Below are 15,555 nucleotides of genomic sequence, written 5' to 3'. Positions count from 1 at the left end.
GTACAAGTGTGCCAACAAAAACAAGGCTTGCCATTGCCTTGTTCCTTGTGCAAATGCTAAAAGGGGATTTGTTTTTTAATCAAAAGGAGCAAGGCAGTGTAGTGTAAGCCCCTGGTCCTTCCTCTAACACATTCCTGTCTCTTTGCAGGTGAGCGGTGCTTCATATATGTTGGGCGAGGCAGGTATTTCCCTCTGGCGCAGGGCTTGGGAGGGGGCTGGGCTCCCTCTTGCCCAGGCCTCCTTTCCTCTCTCTCTCGCTTGGCACGATGCGCGACTGACTGAGGCCTGAGTCAAGCAGGGAAGCCCAAGGCTGAGAGAGAGGTGCCTGCAGAAGGTCACCCAGTGAGGGCACGGATGAAGTGAAATTTAATGGAGGATTCTGAATTGGGAACTAATTCTCTAAACCACTGTAATATGTAGTGTGATTGGAAATGGGAATGGGGCGGGGAATAGAAGCTATGAGTGATATGTATATTGTGGAAGGCATTTAATGACAGCCCTGCCCTGCCCCAACCTGTGGTGGGGAGGTATTGTTTTGGTTCATGATTAAGTAATAATAAGGGACGCAGGTGGCGCTGTGGTTTACACCACTGTTTCCATCTCAAGCAACCAGCGAGCTGCTTGGGCTTGCCGATCGGAAGGTCGGCAGTACGAATCTGTGCGACAGGGTAAGCTCCCGTTGCTCGGTGCCTGCTCCTGCCAACATAGCAGTTTGAAACCACGCCAGTGCAAGTAGATAAATAGGTACCATTCCGCGGGAAGGTAAACAGTGTTTCCGTGCGCTGCTCTGGTTCACCATATCACCCGGAAAAACTGCCTGCGGAAGCAGACAAACGTCGGTTCCGTTGGCCAGTAAGGCGAGATGAGCGCTGCAATCCCAGAGTCGTTTGCGTCTGAACTTAACTGTCAGGGGTCCCTTTACCTTTACCTTAAGTAGTAATAATAATAATAATAATAATAATAAAAGACATTTCACAGTAGTGAAGATTGGGAATGGCCTTTGTTTTTTATATTAAAACTGACAGCACTGCAGATCACATGCTGAATCCTTAGACCTGTTATATGTAATGAAACAAACTCTTGTAGTGTTCACTTATCATTGTTGCCCAACTCTCCATTAGAAATTGACTTACTTCTGATGTATACTTTCTGGAATGAAAACTGTCTGAATTGGTAATTACTGTGTCAAAGAGAGCTTTGCACCTAGAGTTGGCATGCCTAGGCATATCCAAATGTTTTAAAAGGATATTGCTATACTTTTGTTGTAGGAGACTAGTTTAAATAGTGTATTGTGATGTTTTGGATAGTTGCAAGTTTGGTTTTAATTGTGCATGCATTGAGATTGTTTAATCTGAAATTGAGTGATTATTTAATTTCTGAACCGCTTATATAAAAAATATCTCTTAAGCACTGTATAGAGATAAATAAATTAAATAGGTTACAATAAAAGAACTGTTGGAAGTAAAATATTTTCTAGAGTGTGTATGGCAGGGGTTTGCAACAAATATGATACTTATTCAGATTTGGCCATTTCAAAAGCAGCTTGAGTTGGCTTAGAATGCTTGAGAGGCCACCACATCAGAACCCCTTCAAAAGGGGTTCGCTTCAAAAGCGAAGAATTTAATACATGCTGCGGTCATTTTGCTATCAACGCAAGGATTTTGGCTTGGCAAACAGAACAACCCTTCTCCCCCCCCCGCCTTCTCCTGTGCTCTGTTATGGGGGTTCTCTAACCTCCCCTAGCCAGGGTAGGAGAGAAACACCATTTTGTTCGTGGAAGTCCTTGCATGGGATTCCACTAACAGAACTCATTAACTGAATCTGGCCTAAAGTATAGATATAACACCTTGCCAAACCAGCTTCACATCATTAGTTTTAAATATTGGATTGTGGCCAATTGTTAGGCATTGTGTCTGAATACATACATCATAGTTAACCATGGTTCTTGCTGCATAAATATATTAAATATATTAAATATATATTATGTTTGTGTATTTTTACCCACCAAGGAGAAATATTTTATAATTTATTTTTTATTTTCTTACAGGTTTATGATCTAGATGGCATCCCATTAATCCTGGATAACTGCAGCATTGATGACAATAATCCTTGTATCCTTTCAATAACTTTCTAAATTAATAAATAATTACTCCTTCTGACGTAATTTGAGCTGGAGGTGGGGATGTAGATATGAATGCTTTGGGAATAACGTGTGTTGTCCTTGTGCCTCAAAGTATCTTAAAACTCCCGTCTAGAGAAAACATTACTTCAGTTGTAAAGACTTCAGAGAGACATAGCACAATCCTAGCCCACTTCCCCTCAATTGGTGGCTTGTGGGTCAGTGGTCAGTAAGAAGCAACAGCCGGTTCTTCCACTGACAGTTCAACGTAGCATCCAAACAGTGTGTTGCAGAGCCCTGGTAGCTTGGGATCCAAAATCCCATAGAAGGGTCTGCTCCTTGGGTCATCCAGCCATTCCCAGAGCTACAAACAAACAAAGAGCAAGGAAACTTCCCTTCAATCCTGGCTGTTGTGAGCTGGCAGGGTTTGGAATGTAGTGGTGTCCCTGCCACTCCAATCCAGTGAGACCTTGGCTTAGAATTATTCTGCCCAATGGGCAATCCTATACATAACAACTCAAAAGAAAGTCCCATTGAATCCAGTGGAACCTTTGTGGGAGTGGGAATAAGCATTGGCCTATTTTAATTTCCTCTGGATTCTATCCCAGGTTGTCAGAGTTGACTGCTGACTCTAGTGTTCTGGTATACTCATTTGTTAACCTTTTACCACCAGTACTAAACCTACATTATAATTTCTACTGCCTATTTTAGGAAAAATTATAGCTTGCATCAGAAAAGGGTTATTGTCATATTTATTTTAATTTTTAATTTTTAACACGAAAAGAATACTTACACTTTTATTAAAAGGCCATCAGTTTTCATTTTGCATAACATATTTTAAATATTTTTCTGTGTGTTTTTTGGCTGTCTATGTTGTACTGTATTATGAGTTCAGAATATCATAAAATACTATGCAAACAAGTTTGAGGGGGTAAAACACAAAACACTGAGGCTGCTTTTTTTTGGCTGGGGTAGCAAATTGACAGAGAGGTTTAAATCTTTTAACTAAATACAAAAATGGCCTCTTTTGAAGTGGAGAAACTACATTATTTTTAGTCTTAAAACAAATGGGCCTGGTTGAACATTATCTCATGTTCTCTAACTTTCTGAATATCCCAGAATCATTGTTGTCACTTTAGATTATGGATTGTAATGGAATCTAACCAAATTTGGTCATTGTAGCTAGTCTTGAAGCTTTTGCTTCAACTGACATCTGACCAGTCAGCTGAAATGAACAGGTAGATGAGTTAGTAAGCAGCTCATCAGTTTTACATACCTTATTAAATCTGACCAGTGGAAAAAATATTTTCAACTCGTATATCTGGTATTATCTGATGAAAGAACAATAGATATTTCTGTTGTTAGGACTGGTGGAGAAATTCCAGTGGAACCACCACTAAGAAAGATGGCTGTTGGTTATTAAACTTTGTTAAAGAAGGTTGTTTTTGAAAGTGAGTATGCAGTAAATAATCTGCCTTGTAAATATTGTGTGTAATATTTAATTATTATGACTAGCCAGTAAAGCCCTGTATTCTTCAAAATGATATCACAAAAATTTCAGTTTAATCCCAGAATAAAAGGGAAGGGAAAATTAATAGTAAGAGACAATCACTTGCATGAAAGAAATGGTGGAAATAAGCAAAATCATCCTGAGAAATCTCATGAGTCTTATTGACTTCCTTCTGGGGACTACTCAGAAGTGAGTTTTTTCAAAATTCTTACGCAGTTCCTTGAAAAATCTTTAAATTTTTACATATGAGAGTTCCCAAAAATTGTTTTGGGTTTAGCTCTGGACAGAATTCTTGTGGCAACTTGAGAGAGGTTTAACTGCTCTTCAGATGCTACAAGGATGGAGAATACGTTGTGGTATTGGTTACATAGTGTGGTACTACCAGTATGGTTTGTGAATAAATTCTAATGATGGAATAAAAGGAGAAGCACCATCTTTGTATGAATTAGAATATTATTTCTTATCTCTGCCTTTCTCACACATGCATATACATATACGTATATGTATGCACCCACACACTTTTGTTAATATTTAACATTTCAAACTGATTCATAGTCCTACATCATTGTGAATTCTGTTATTGCAATATACGCCGTAGATACCGAATATTTTTTCTATGGGTAGCTTCTTTCAGATGCCCAACAGGCCTCAGCCAGAAGTCCGTGCTTAGTCCAGGCAGCAACCATTTTGCATGCATTCAGTTGAAGGGGGCAGGGTGGAACTTACCACTTATGCCTTACAAATGACGTTTCCAACAACCTGGACCGCAGCCCCTTCAAACGGGGGGTTGCCTGTACCATCAGTCCCATGCTATGGAACCCTCTTCCAGCAGAGAGATGGCAGGCATTTCTTGACTTCCAGATGTTTCTTGATGCCTTTTTTTCTTCTGACAGGCCTATGCAGTTGTTTAAAACCTTTTGACTAGCCTGTCATTTTATTTCTATTTTTCGTGGTTTTTATATTTTATTATACACATATTGTTGTACACCGCCTTGATTTTTTGTTGTTGACAGGATAGTGTATATAAATGCATTTATAAATAAGTAATAACAAATCTCCCAGTTTTCTACATATGGCAGCAACTGAGGCTAGTGGCTAAACTATCCATCTTTCTGACCAAAGGCACTGAGCTGAATTCAGTTTGGATACTATGATGGCCACAAATTATTTGAATTTGCCTCAGAGTGCAAAGGAAGTTTTCAGTTGAGTTAGAAAGTGAGCCCTACTCTCCTGCAGTACAGTGTTTATTCCACCAGTTCATCCCAGTCAGTCTGTTAAATGTTGGTAAAACTTTAAATGCAATGCATTTTTTAAATATTTCATTTATGTTGCAACCAGCTTACTCCCAAATGGATTACCTCTTCTAAAAAGAAAACTCCAGCATTAGAAGGGGGAAACAGGGGCTATTTACTGTAGAGTAGTCCCATAGGAATCCCTGGAACTACTTTAGAGCAGGTAATTACGGGAGTGTAGTCTGAGTGATCTTGTATTCAGTTCTTGTGTTAGGTAGTGAGAAAAGGTTCTGATGATAATATGCCATTTAACGTTTGATGAAAATAAGTGGCTCTTTGACTCCAAAGACCTTTATAGTAAAGCTTCTGTGTTATGTTAACATCAGCTTGGCAAGTCCTCTTGCGACCAAAATGTCGGTAATATTTGGAGAGGAAAAAGCAGGGCTGCCTTTCTGGGTGATCATTCAACTGGCTACTTAGGAGACAAAATTGGCATCGTTTGTGAAAGGAAAACCTGTGGTTTCTCTTATGCTCTCCTATTGCAATGGCGGTGGTTTATCCACACATACAGACCCTTTAGTTTGGATAAAATACTGAAAATATAAATGCGAGCTAATTTTTACATATACCCATTTGAAGAACATTTTCTGTCATTATATTCAGTCTGACAGTCATCTCAGAGGTAGATTCAAAATACTTTTGACCTCATGGCAACGGTTAGTATAATTGTGGTTTATGAAACCTCAGGTTAAATCTAGGAGAAATCAAGTTGCTATGGTCTATAACAATGGCAGTTTGTTTTGTGTCATGCCAGGAAAGACTTTCTTGGGGAAACCGATGAGCATTTCATATTTAAAAGTGTAGCTTGAGACGGGCCTCATGCTGTGAAAACAATCCATGCTGCTGAGGAGAGCAAAAAACAGGGATGTGATTAAGTTCTGAAGGAGTGAACTATAGTAGCTACCACAAAACAGACAACTAATAGAATACAGTAGCTTTAAAATGGTGATCAAATATGAATTACAAGTACTTTTATTTGACAACAGCTATGTTTTCAAAGATTTTTACCCATTGGGGGAAAAATATTCATTTGTTTATATTGTTTCTTACAAATTATAATGTAAATAACAAAAATAATACATTTGATGTAATATGGTGCATCTGCAAGACACAAACTGGCTCTTTGCTGAGGAAGGCGAAATAAATGGGGATAGTTTTAGCTTTCACATTGGGATTTTAAGCCAAGCATGCACAGTTTTCAACTCTCGAAACCAAACAGAATACACACCAGCCCCACCAGGGGCTTATGAAACCTTTTCCGTTTGCTGCCTATCTGGGATTGCAAAAGCAGCAGTGTTGCTAAGCCCCTGGCAAGCCACAATTCACTTCTATGGGCTGCATTTGGTTTGTGGGTTGGAAACGTAGTAGGCTTGTTCATAACTTAGTTGAGAACCATTCTAGTATTAATTCTTCGAATATTTGAGTACCATTGCGCTTCCCCCACCCAGAAAGTATTTTGCTGCCGCCCAGTCCCCCAATAAATTTTTTTAATTAAAAATGGTTTTACTGATTCTCCGATAGATGTCTAACTGAGATACTGTTAAGCCAAAAGCTTTTTGTGCTCCCCCAAATGTGTCCATTCTTTTTAAGAAGTTGTTGTTGTTGTTTTTATTTTTAACAATGTGTAAAGAAAAAAAGAAAAAAGAAAAAGCTAATAGTATTCAGCCCCCAGAGATATAGCTAAGGCCCTTGGCCCAGAAATGGTTGGTCACATATATTTTAAGGAATGTTTTGGCTGGTTAATCTTTTTTTTAACTGCTTGATTCATCAATTACAACTAATTTTATGTAAATGTATGAAATAGCATGCTAATAATTATACATTAACAATATTATTTGACATTAACTGTGCTTTCACCCATCTATCTGTAATTAAACAATATCATTTCATTTCTTTTAATAATTAAGGTCAGCAAATGCCAGAGGGTCCAATTGATTTACTACTTGCTAATGTTTATTTCTACCTTCAAAACATATATAGATTCACTTCATTCTCTCATTCCATTAAGATATAAACAAATTCTCATTTTAGGTAAAAGTATTAGCACTTTGTCTACCTTTCCCTGACCCGTTCCGGAGCCCCGTTCGCATCCCAAATGGAACGCAAGACGCGACGGCGCGTGCACAGGTCACGTTTCGCCGCTACCACGCATGCGTGTGATGTCCTTTTGAGCGTCTGCGCTTGCGCAAGCAGTGAAAACCGGAAGTAACACACTCCATTACTTCCGGGTTGCCGCGGAGTGCAACTTGAACGCGCTCAACCCGAAGCGCATTCAACTTGAGGTATGACTGTATATGATAATTACAAAAAAAAACAAGAAAAAATACAAAAACAAAATTCCAACTCTCCCACCTCCAGGACTGACCAATCTAGTTAATTTTGCCAAAGTCCAGTCTGCGATTTGGGTAGCTGCCATTCTTCAGGGTTATCAGTAAAGTATTTTTTAAATGGATGCCATATTTCAACAAAATCATCTATATCATTTGTATTATACAATGCATGTAATTTCTTTCTTAATTTTTTTTTCTGATACAGCAGTAGACCATATATTCTGTCTTCAATGAGAGATACACAGATGTTCCAATTCTGTGTCACTAGCAGGCATGCTACAGAAAAATAGTTCTGTAACACAAAGGTCAGATTTCCCTTATTTAAAAAATAGTTAAGAATCCCAAACATGTGGCACATTTTGTAAACACCCATTATTCTAGATTCTTTCCAAGATATCAGGACCGTTGCCATTCTTAGAATGCTGTTAAACAACCTGCCCATATGGGGATCAATGTTTCAGAAAAAATTCTTATAAAAGATACTTGGCAGAGGGGGTTGGACTCGATGGCCCTTGTGGTCTCTTCCAACTCTATGATTCTCTGATTCTAGGAGAGGATGTGGCAGGAAAATTCACGGACAATCAAAGAAACATTAAAGCATTTCAGTGCAGTATCATATCGTATCGTATTGTATCATATCGTATCAAAATGTGTTTTATTTATTTGTGGAATGTGGATAGATATATTTTCAAAATAAGAGCAAGAGCATGTGCTATTCTTCTACTGTTCTCCATGACCTATTGTTGTGAACAGGAATTGTTCTTAGGTAGCTTCCTAGATGTCCCATGATCATATTCTAAGGCAGCTGTGTTCTGTGTTTTGTTTTCCAATGTATGTCCTATCAATTAAAAATTCATTGTGGCACGAGCAGATTTTTATTCTGAAAGTGTGGCCCAAAGGAAAAAGTTTGGAAGCCACGGTCCTAACAGGCTGGCTGCCTGCAACAGGGAGCGAGGAATTGTCAGCCACGTTTAGCTGTAGGTCCCACTAGAACCGAAATATTGTTTGTTAACAATTTTTGCCCAACTGGCATGTTTATGTAGGTGGTAGAGAGTGTTAATGACAGATAAATAAATTAAAGTGACATTTCACAACTCTGCATATTTCTGGATAAAGCAACTGAGTGCAAAATGCATTGTTGCATGTTGTATCACATTCAGTTATTCTGATTCCATGGATTTTCATGACAGTGTTTAAACACTGACAATTAATTACATATGTTCCCATCTGGAGATAGATATATAATAACTCTTAAAACTGAATATCTTAGGCATGGAATGTTTTTGGCTTTACATTGTCCAAGAGTGTGATTTTTCTTCTTCTCCTTTTTTAAACCCAGAGGATTTTTAGTTGCATATAAATTATAGGTTTCTATTAAAAATGCCACTTAAAAATATGGGCAGCCTCTGTAGCAAGAATGTATGTGCCACATACAAGCTAGCATTATACATTTTAATTTAGTGCCTGCTTTTACAAAAAAATAATAATTCTAAAAGTAGACTTTTGTAAATTTGACAGACTTTCAAAGAAAGCCTAATAGGTGCCTTACTTATGAGCTTTAAAATACTTAATTGTCCTAAGGTGTAATAATGAAACCCCTTCCATTTTTTTAAAATAATAATAATAATCACAAGTCCCTGCTTTGAGCTGACATTCTGCTTTTGAAGCACATGATATAAGAGCGCCTGCCTTAGGAGACTGCGCTTCTTAGGCTTTGTCATAGTAAGCTGCCTTAGGTGAAGATTAAAAGCCTTAAAAACACTAAGGTGCTCCAAAGCACTTTTAAATGTAATGTGCCCCCCATCTCCAGTTGTACCAACTTTCAGGTTGCATTTGTGTCCCCTCCTTTACCTGTTCATATTCAATACAATTGTGGCAGCTCTACATAACTATGATTCTGCCAAATGCTGTCGTTGTATCCACCTTGTAGTTCGGTGACTCTGTGATTCGAGGCAAAATAGGAATTTTTTTTTGCTGTGGAATGAAAAAAGGAGAGAAAGAACAAGGAAACCAAGGGGGCCAAGCTGCTGCTGAGTTCTGAGTTTTGGGGAGGTATAAGTTTGGGGTAGTTATTTAGTGGTGAGGCAAAAGCATTCTGTGCAAGCTTGGAAGTACTTCTCTCCCTAGGCTGAGTTCTTGTGAGGTCACAACACATAATTAAGTCATAGGGAGGAAAAGAGAGTCATAGGGAGAGGGGAGTTGTAGCAATAACAGGCACAACCTTTTATTGGGTGAAGAATTCCTGGAAGACGGAAAATAAATGGGTTATGTGGAGATCCACTCCAAGTGCACCCTGGCTGTCATTTGCTTGCAGTGGAGGTCAGTTCAGTGCCTAATTCCTTTATTTTTAAAGAGCTGGGGCTTTAATCTGTGTGGGAGACAGGCTTCGCTCTGTCAGCTTTTCTTCTTAATTTTCCATGTCTGGGGGGGGTACATTCTCATTTATCAATATGCCTTCGCACTCTTCAGCCACAAAATGGAGCCCATGTCCTTTAAATAGGGAGGGATTGAGCAGTCTCATTCTGCAATATTTTCAATTTCACTGGTGCTCAGAGGTCTGTCCTGTTCTCTCTCTCTCTCTCTCTCTCTCTCTCTGTGTGTGTGTGTGTTTAAAGAACATATTAAAACTCTGCCTTCAAATTGTATGGATTTTATACACATTTTTATATAAAATTTGCATTTTTCAATTATATTCAATGCATTTCCCCATTAAACTGCATTTTGTGCATTCTATTTACATAAAATATGGATTTCTGTACACACTTAGTAAACACTGAAACCACATCACAAAATCTGGCAAACTGTGTAATCTGACTGCAAAGTTGTATTCTGATCTTTAGGCAAGTTCCGGCTTGTTGCACTGGGCCAGTCAGCTGTTTAAAGCAGGCCTAACTAATTCCTTCTCCCTCCCTACCTCTAAAGGAGTTGTGGATATGAGAGTTGTGACTCTTTCCAACTTGCCAGGTGGTATCAGGCACTGGGTTGAACTGTTTTTAGGACTTCCTTAACCCTTGCAATACTATGAAGATTTCATTTCCCTTCACAGATGTACACAATTGGTTCATGTTGACTGGATGTTACATCAGCCCTGCTTGGTGTGAAGCTAATGGGCAAATGAATGTCCCAAAATTTGTGCTCACTAAGGAAAACAGGGCGGGGCAGCATTTGTAGGACAAAATCAGTGGAAGGGGGTGGAAGCTTGATCCTAACGGCACCCACTGGTTCTCCTAGGTTACTTTATGTCATAGAGCTGGAAGGGACCCCAGGGGTCATCTGGCCCAACCCCTGCAAGGCAGGAATCTCAATGAGATCATACCTGGCAGGTGCCCATCCAAGCTCTGCTTCTAAACCACCAAGGAAGGAGAGTCCACTACCTCTCATGGGAGTCTGTGCTACTATCAAGCAGCTATTACTGTCAGAAAGTTCTTCCTGGTTTTTTGTGAAAATCTCCTTTCTTACACAGTGGTACCTCGGGTTAAGAACTTAATTTGTTCTGGAGGTCCGTTCTTAACCTGAAACTGTTCTTAACCTGAAGCACCACTTTAGCTAATGAGGCCTCCTGCTGCCGCCGTGCTGCTAGAGCACAAATTCTGTTCTCATCTTGAAGCAAAGTTCTTAACCCGAGGTACTATTTCTGGGTTAGCGGAGTCTGTAACCTGAAGCATCTGTAAGCTGAAGCATCTGTAACCCGAGGTACCACTGTAACTCCATTGGTTCAGGTCCTACAATCTGGAGCAGGAAAAAACGAGCAGTCCTTGGAGTCCAGCTGTGAGAAAAATGATTTGGGGAGCATTTCAAGGGGAACTCCAGGCAGTTAACCACCCTCTGCCAGTCTATATACTTTTGTACTGGAGTATCTCACACTTTTTAAATTGAAGGTATAGTTAATACCAGCTCTTATTTTAAAGGAAGAGTGGCCATGTGGGGGCATTGGTTAAGTTTTCCACCAACCCCCCTCCCTGGGTGCTATTTGTGCTCTAAGATCCTGCGGTGTGAACATTGAAGAGCACAAAATTTTCAGTGGGAAACTAGCACTAGATCTCGGTCTGGATGGGGAACTGCATGTTTGCCTGATAAGCTGCAGTTCTTTTGGAAAACGCAAACACTTGCATGTGTGCGCGCACACAGGAGCTCTCTTTTTTCAGCTGAGTGTTTAGGAAAGTGGTATCTTTAGCACTTTATGGGCTGAGATTGGGAATACAATGGAAGGGTTGTGCAAAATCTGAGAGAAAATCTAATTGAAATCAGTAAGACTTGGCATCAAGTAAATATTCATAGGATTTTACTGTAAAATATGTAAAATTGTAATTGAAGACACAGAACTGAACTAATTTAGGGGGGGGGCTTTCCTATATTTTTTCATAAGAGATCCAAGCGATTACCTTGTCATATGATTAACATAATTCTGCATACTGCAGTGCTATGCATTTGTATGGTTTTCTAGAAATGTAAAGCAAACCTGCAAAATTGGGTTTACTGTGATTGCTGTGTTTTGTTTTATTTTGTGAGGTTTGGCAACCAATGGGCTCATGCTCCTATTTGTAGTAACTATGGAAACTTTAGAAGCACTCTCTTTCTAAGGCTGATTATACAATAAAGTGCTTAAAGTGTTGGTCGGATTATGGACTTCAGAATATGTTCAATTTTCTATCTGTCTTTTGGGTAAGAACAAGAGGGTAATGTGAATATTAATTGGGGACTCGCTTTAATCTCTCGTGACACTTAAGTCTGTATGGGTCTGCATCCAGCCATCCAGAAGTCTCAGGCTCACTCAGCATGTTAAGAGCAATCATACATATTCATGACTCTCCATTGCGAGAGTGCGCTAGGAAAGGAGAAAGCTGTGAGCAAGCTACGGCACACAAAACTTCCCCCAAGCAGGCAATATACTGGTAGTAGGAAAAGGGGGATATGACAAACACAGAAGCCATGTGACACTTTATAATTTATATCATGGATTTGTTTTGTTTATAGCACTTGTATTGTTCAGTCACACTCTACAGCAGTATACTTTAATTGTAATTTAATTTTAATATCTCTGCCCTTGCAAATGTTTGAAGACACTCTTAATTAGCAGGCCAGTTCATGAAGCTGATGTTCTCTACATGGTGGTCATTTTTAAAAAATTAAAAGTTCATTGGCATAAACACATACAGAATACACTAAACTTGAAAATGCTCTGTTAAAACAATGAGAATCCATATTGATGTTTATATTGATAACCTGCTTTTTCCAACCCTTTGTTTCGTTACTGAGAGCCCCTGTTCAGGGCCCCAATGCACTGGACTGGAGCAGTGTTGCCTGACATAGGCATGTCCCTCAAGAAGTGCCTCCATGTGTCTCCCATACTGCTGGTGGCATTTCTGCTGGTGTCTCAGGACGGGTCAGAACTGGGCTGGTTAGGGATCTGCTGCCATTGTGATGGCAACAAGTCTGATCCATCCCTTCTTCATGGCTCCTGCCCTTCCACCCCAGCCAATATGTGCGGTGGGACTGTGAATGGGACAGTGGCTCCATCGCTCTCTTAAGCCCTGCTGCTGCAAGTCTGGGTCACTCTCTTATAATTAAAACTATATTATTTGGTACTCATGTTTATATTGTGGGTGCAATAAACCCTTTTGGATTGTCCTAACATGGCAAATATCCTCAATGGTCATAATTTTTCATATTTAAAGTAGACAATTGTACATTGCAACCAGCTTTTAAAGAAACAACTTCCTAGCATTCTTTCTTCCAGAAAGCTATACTCCAGTCAATCAAATGCTAATAATGTGCTGCTGAGTGTCATGTGACCATAATTAGAATCTGTGACACCTGGAGATCACTATCCTTTTCTGCCAAGTTGACAATATGGTACAGCTCTATGAAAAGGTCTTCATGTTCTCTGTCCTAGTAGTGAATAAAATCGGTGGAGCTCTGCTTCAAATCTGTTCCTGAATTAACATATTGCCAAAATAGCATTAGCTTGGGTAAACTAGCACTGTGTTACTTTCCACTGCCAGACTATATGGCTGTCTTTGTTTCCCTCCTCTGCATTATATCCATCTACTTATCTTTCTTCATTTTGTTAATTAGGACAAATCTCCGGTCATAAACAGTTGTGTTTCATGCTTTGGTCTGAGGTTGTTAGAGGGAATTCACAGTAAAAATAAGTAGTCTAGTATACTCAAAGATCCAACTTCAAACTAGGCTTTTCTTGTTTATTAAATTTACATGGGATACACAGCAGTGATCCATGTTGACCAATACTCCTCCATACTTTTCTAGTCTTCACTCTTTTGACTGGTATTCTTGCCACACCCAGACTCCAGACAGCTCTGCTTATGCCCTGCAGGTGAATGGCCATGTGGAACTTAGCAAGAAACTATGAAGGATGCGAGTAAATTACGCACAGCTTTTTCTTGTATGTGAAGCTACATGTAGCAAATAATTGGTGCCCTGCAGGCATTTTGTTCTTGCATGGAGAGTTGGAATTCCTTGTCTCCTCTGTAGGTGTTTTTGAGAGCAATTACATTTTGTGACATAGCACCTTGCTTGCAGCATTTAAGCAAATAGTTTTAATGGAATGCTCAGGATGTAGTTTATTGATGATGATGGAAATTATTAAACCTGGATCTAACATTTGCCTGAAACTTTGCTTGAAGGGAGACCACCATGAAAGAGGAATGGATCATTGCAGGGTATCCTAGCTCTAAGTGTCTTCCAAAACCAGTAGTTATAGTTTGGTGACTTTAAAAAGGTAATTCATTTTTCATTTTACAGAAGCAACACATGTCAAGAAATAACTTAAATATTATAAACAAAGTACAACCAATAATGCTAAAATATAAATATACATTATAGAACGTATTAAAATATGGAAAATATGCTTGCAGGCTTCCCATTGTCATCTTATTCACCACTGGGAACAGAATTCCAGACTAGTTGGGCCTTTGGCATGACCTAACAGGCTCTGTTTATGTTTATGCTATTAAAAATATAAGGGGGGGGAGATTTTGGGCTGGATGCATTTTTCTTACACCTAATTTCCTGCATTAAAACCTTCTTCCATACTAGGTTCATGTTGAATATTTTGGTCACACATTTGATTTTAACTATAATTCTGTACATAGTCATGAGAGCTTCTACTTTGTCCTTCATAGCAGTGGCATGCATGTAGCTGAGTACTGGACCATGGCCTGTTTTTCTGATATCTGTGAACTGACATTCCCTTAACACAGACTTTTGGGTGGTTAAAGTGACTTTTGTAAATGACAATATGGATTTAATCAGTCTGTTTAATTTATTGAAATACAAGTATTTGTAACATGTGTCGCATATTATATACATTAACTGGAAATGAACATGGGATAAATTCCTTAACTCTTTTCAACAGTTGTAAGCCAGTGGGCAGTATATACAATTCGCAACCTCACGGAACAGAATGAAAGAAACCAAGAGCTCATTGCACGGATGGAGCAGCAGGGACTGGCTGACAATTCTGTCCTGGAGAAGATGGGATTGAAAGTTGAGAAACGAGATCAGAAGTTGATTTTGAGATCCAGTGGAAAGACACCACATCTATAAGCAAACTGAATGGTTTTCATCTGTTTTGCTGTGGATACGATACCAATGTAGTATAAAATAGACTCTCAACCAGATTGTTGGCATTATTTCTTACCAAAATCAAAGGTTAATTTTAAACCTTCCTAGATTGAATAAAATGTTAGTACCAAATAAACTGCAAATCCCAAATTATGGATACCTGGCTGATAATTTTTTCACTCTTTTGTTCCATTAATTAAAAATATAATGTATCTACCAAACTAATTCATAGCTGCTAGATGCCTGGAGGCGGTTGGAGGATGGATGGCGGCTAACAGATTGAGATTGCATCCAGACACGACAGAAGTATTTCTCTTGGGGGACATGGTGTGGGTGGGTATGGGGGACTCCCTGCTCATAGCTGTCCATGAAGGTGCAGATCAATTCTGTGTCCAGGGCAGCTGTTTACCAGCTCCACCTGGTACGCAGCCTGAGACCCTACCTGCCTGCCGACTGTCTCGCCAGAGTGGTACATGCTCTGGTCAGCTCCCACTTAGACTACTGCAATGCGCTCTGTGTGGAGCTACCTTTGAAGGTGACCTGGAAACTGCAATTAATCCAGAATGCGACAGCTAGACTGGTGACTGGGAGCGGCCGCCCAAACCATATAACACCAGTCCTAAAGGATCTTCACTGGCTCCCAGTATGTTTCCGAGCACAATTCAAAGTGTTGGTGCTGACCTTTACAGCCCTAAACAGTCTCAGTCCAGTGTACCTGAA

The 15,555-nt window shown here is 39.5% G+C and overlaps 1 protein-coding gene across 1 annotated transcript in view; it reads left to right on the top strand.

The window, feature by feature from the left end:
• ATXN10 (ataxin 10) overlaps positions 1 to 14,985 on the top strand; it is a 71,503-nt gene extending 56,518 nt beyond the window's left edge. The window contains exons 10-11 of the mRNA XM_081861398.1: positions 2,048 to 2,111; positions 14,627 to 14,985. Coding sequence (XP_081717524.1) covers positions 2,048 to 2,111; positions 14,627 to 14,817 — 255 coding nt within the window. The 3' untranslated portion in view covers positions 14,818 to 14,985. The remainder of the gene's footprint in view (positions 1 to 2,047; positions 2,112 to 14,626) is intronic.
• The last annotated feature ends 570 nt before the right edge of the window (positions 14,986 to 15,555 follow it).

Source organism: Podarcis erhardii (genome assembly GCF_964252035.2).
Source record: "Podarcis erhardii genome assembly, chromosome: 5".
Classification (NCBI taxonomy): Eukaryota; Metazoa; Chordata; class Lepidosauria; order Squamata; family Lacertidae; genus Podarcis; species Podarcis erhardii.
Note: the sequence above shows the minus strand (reverse complement) of the source record. Positions and strands in the feature narration are given on the sequence as shown.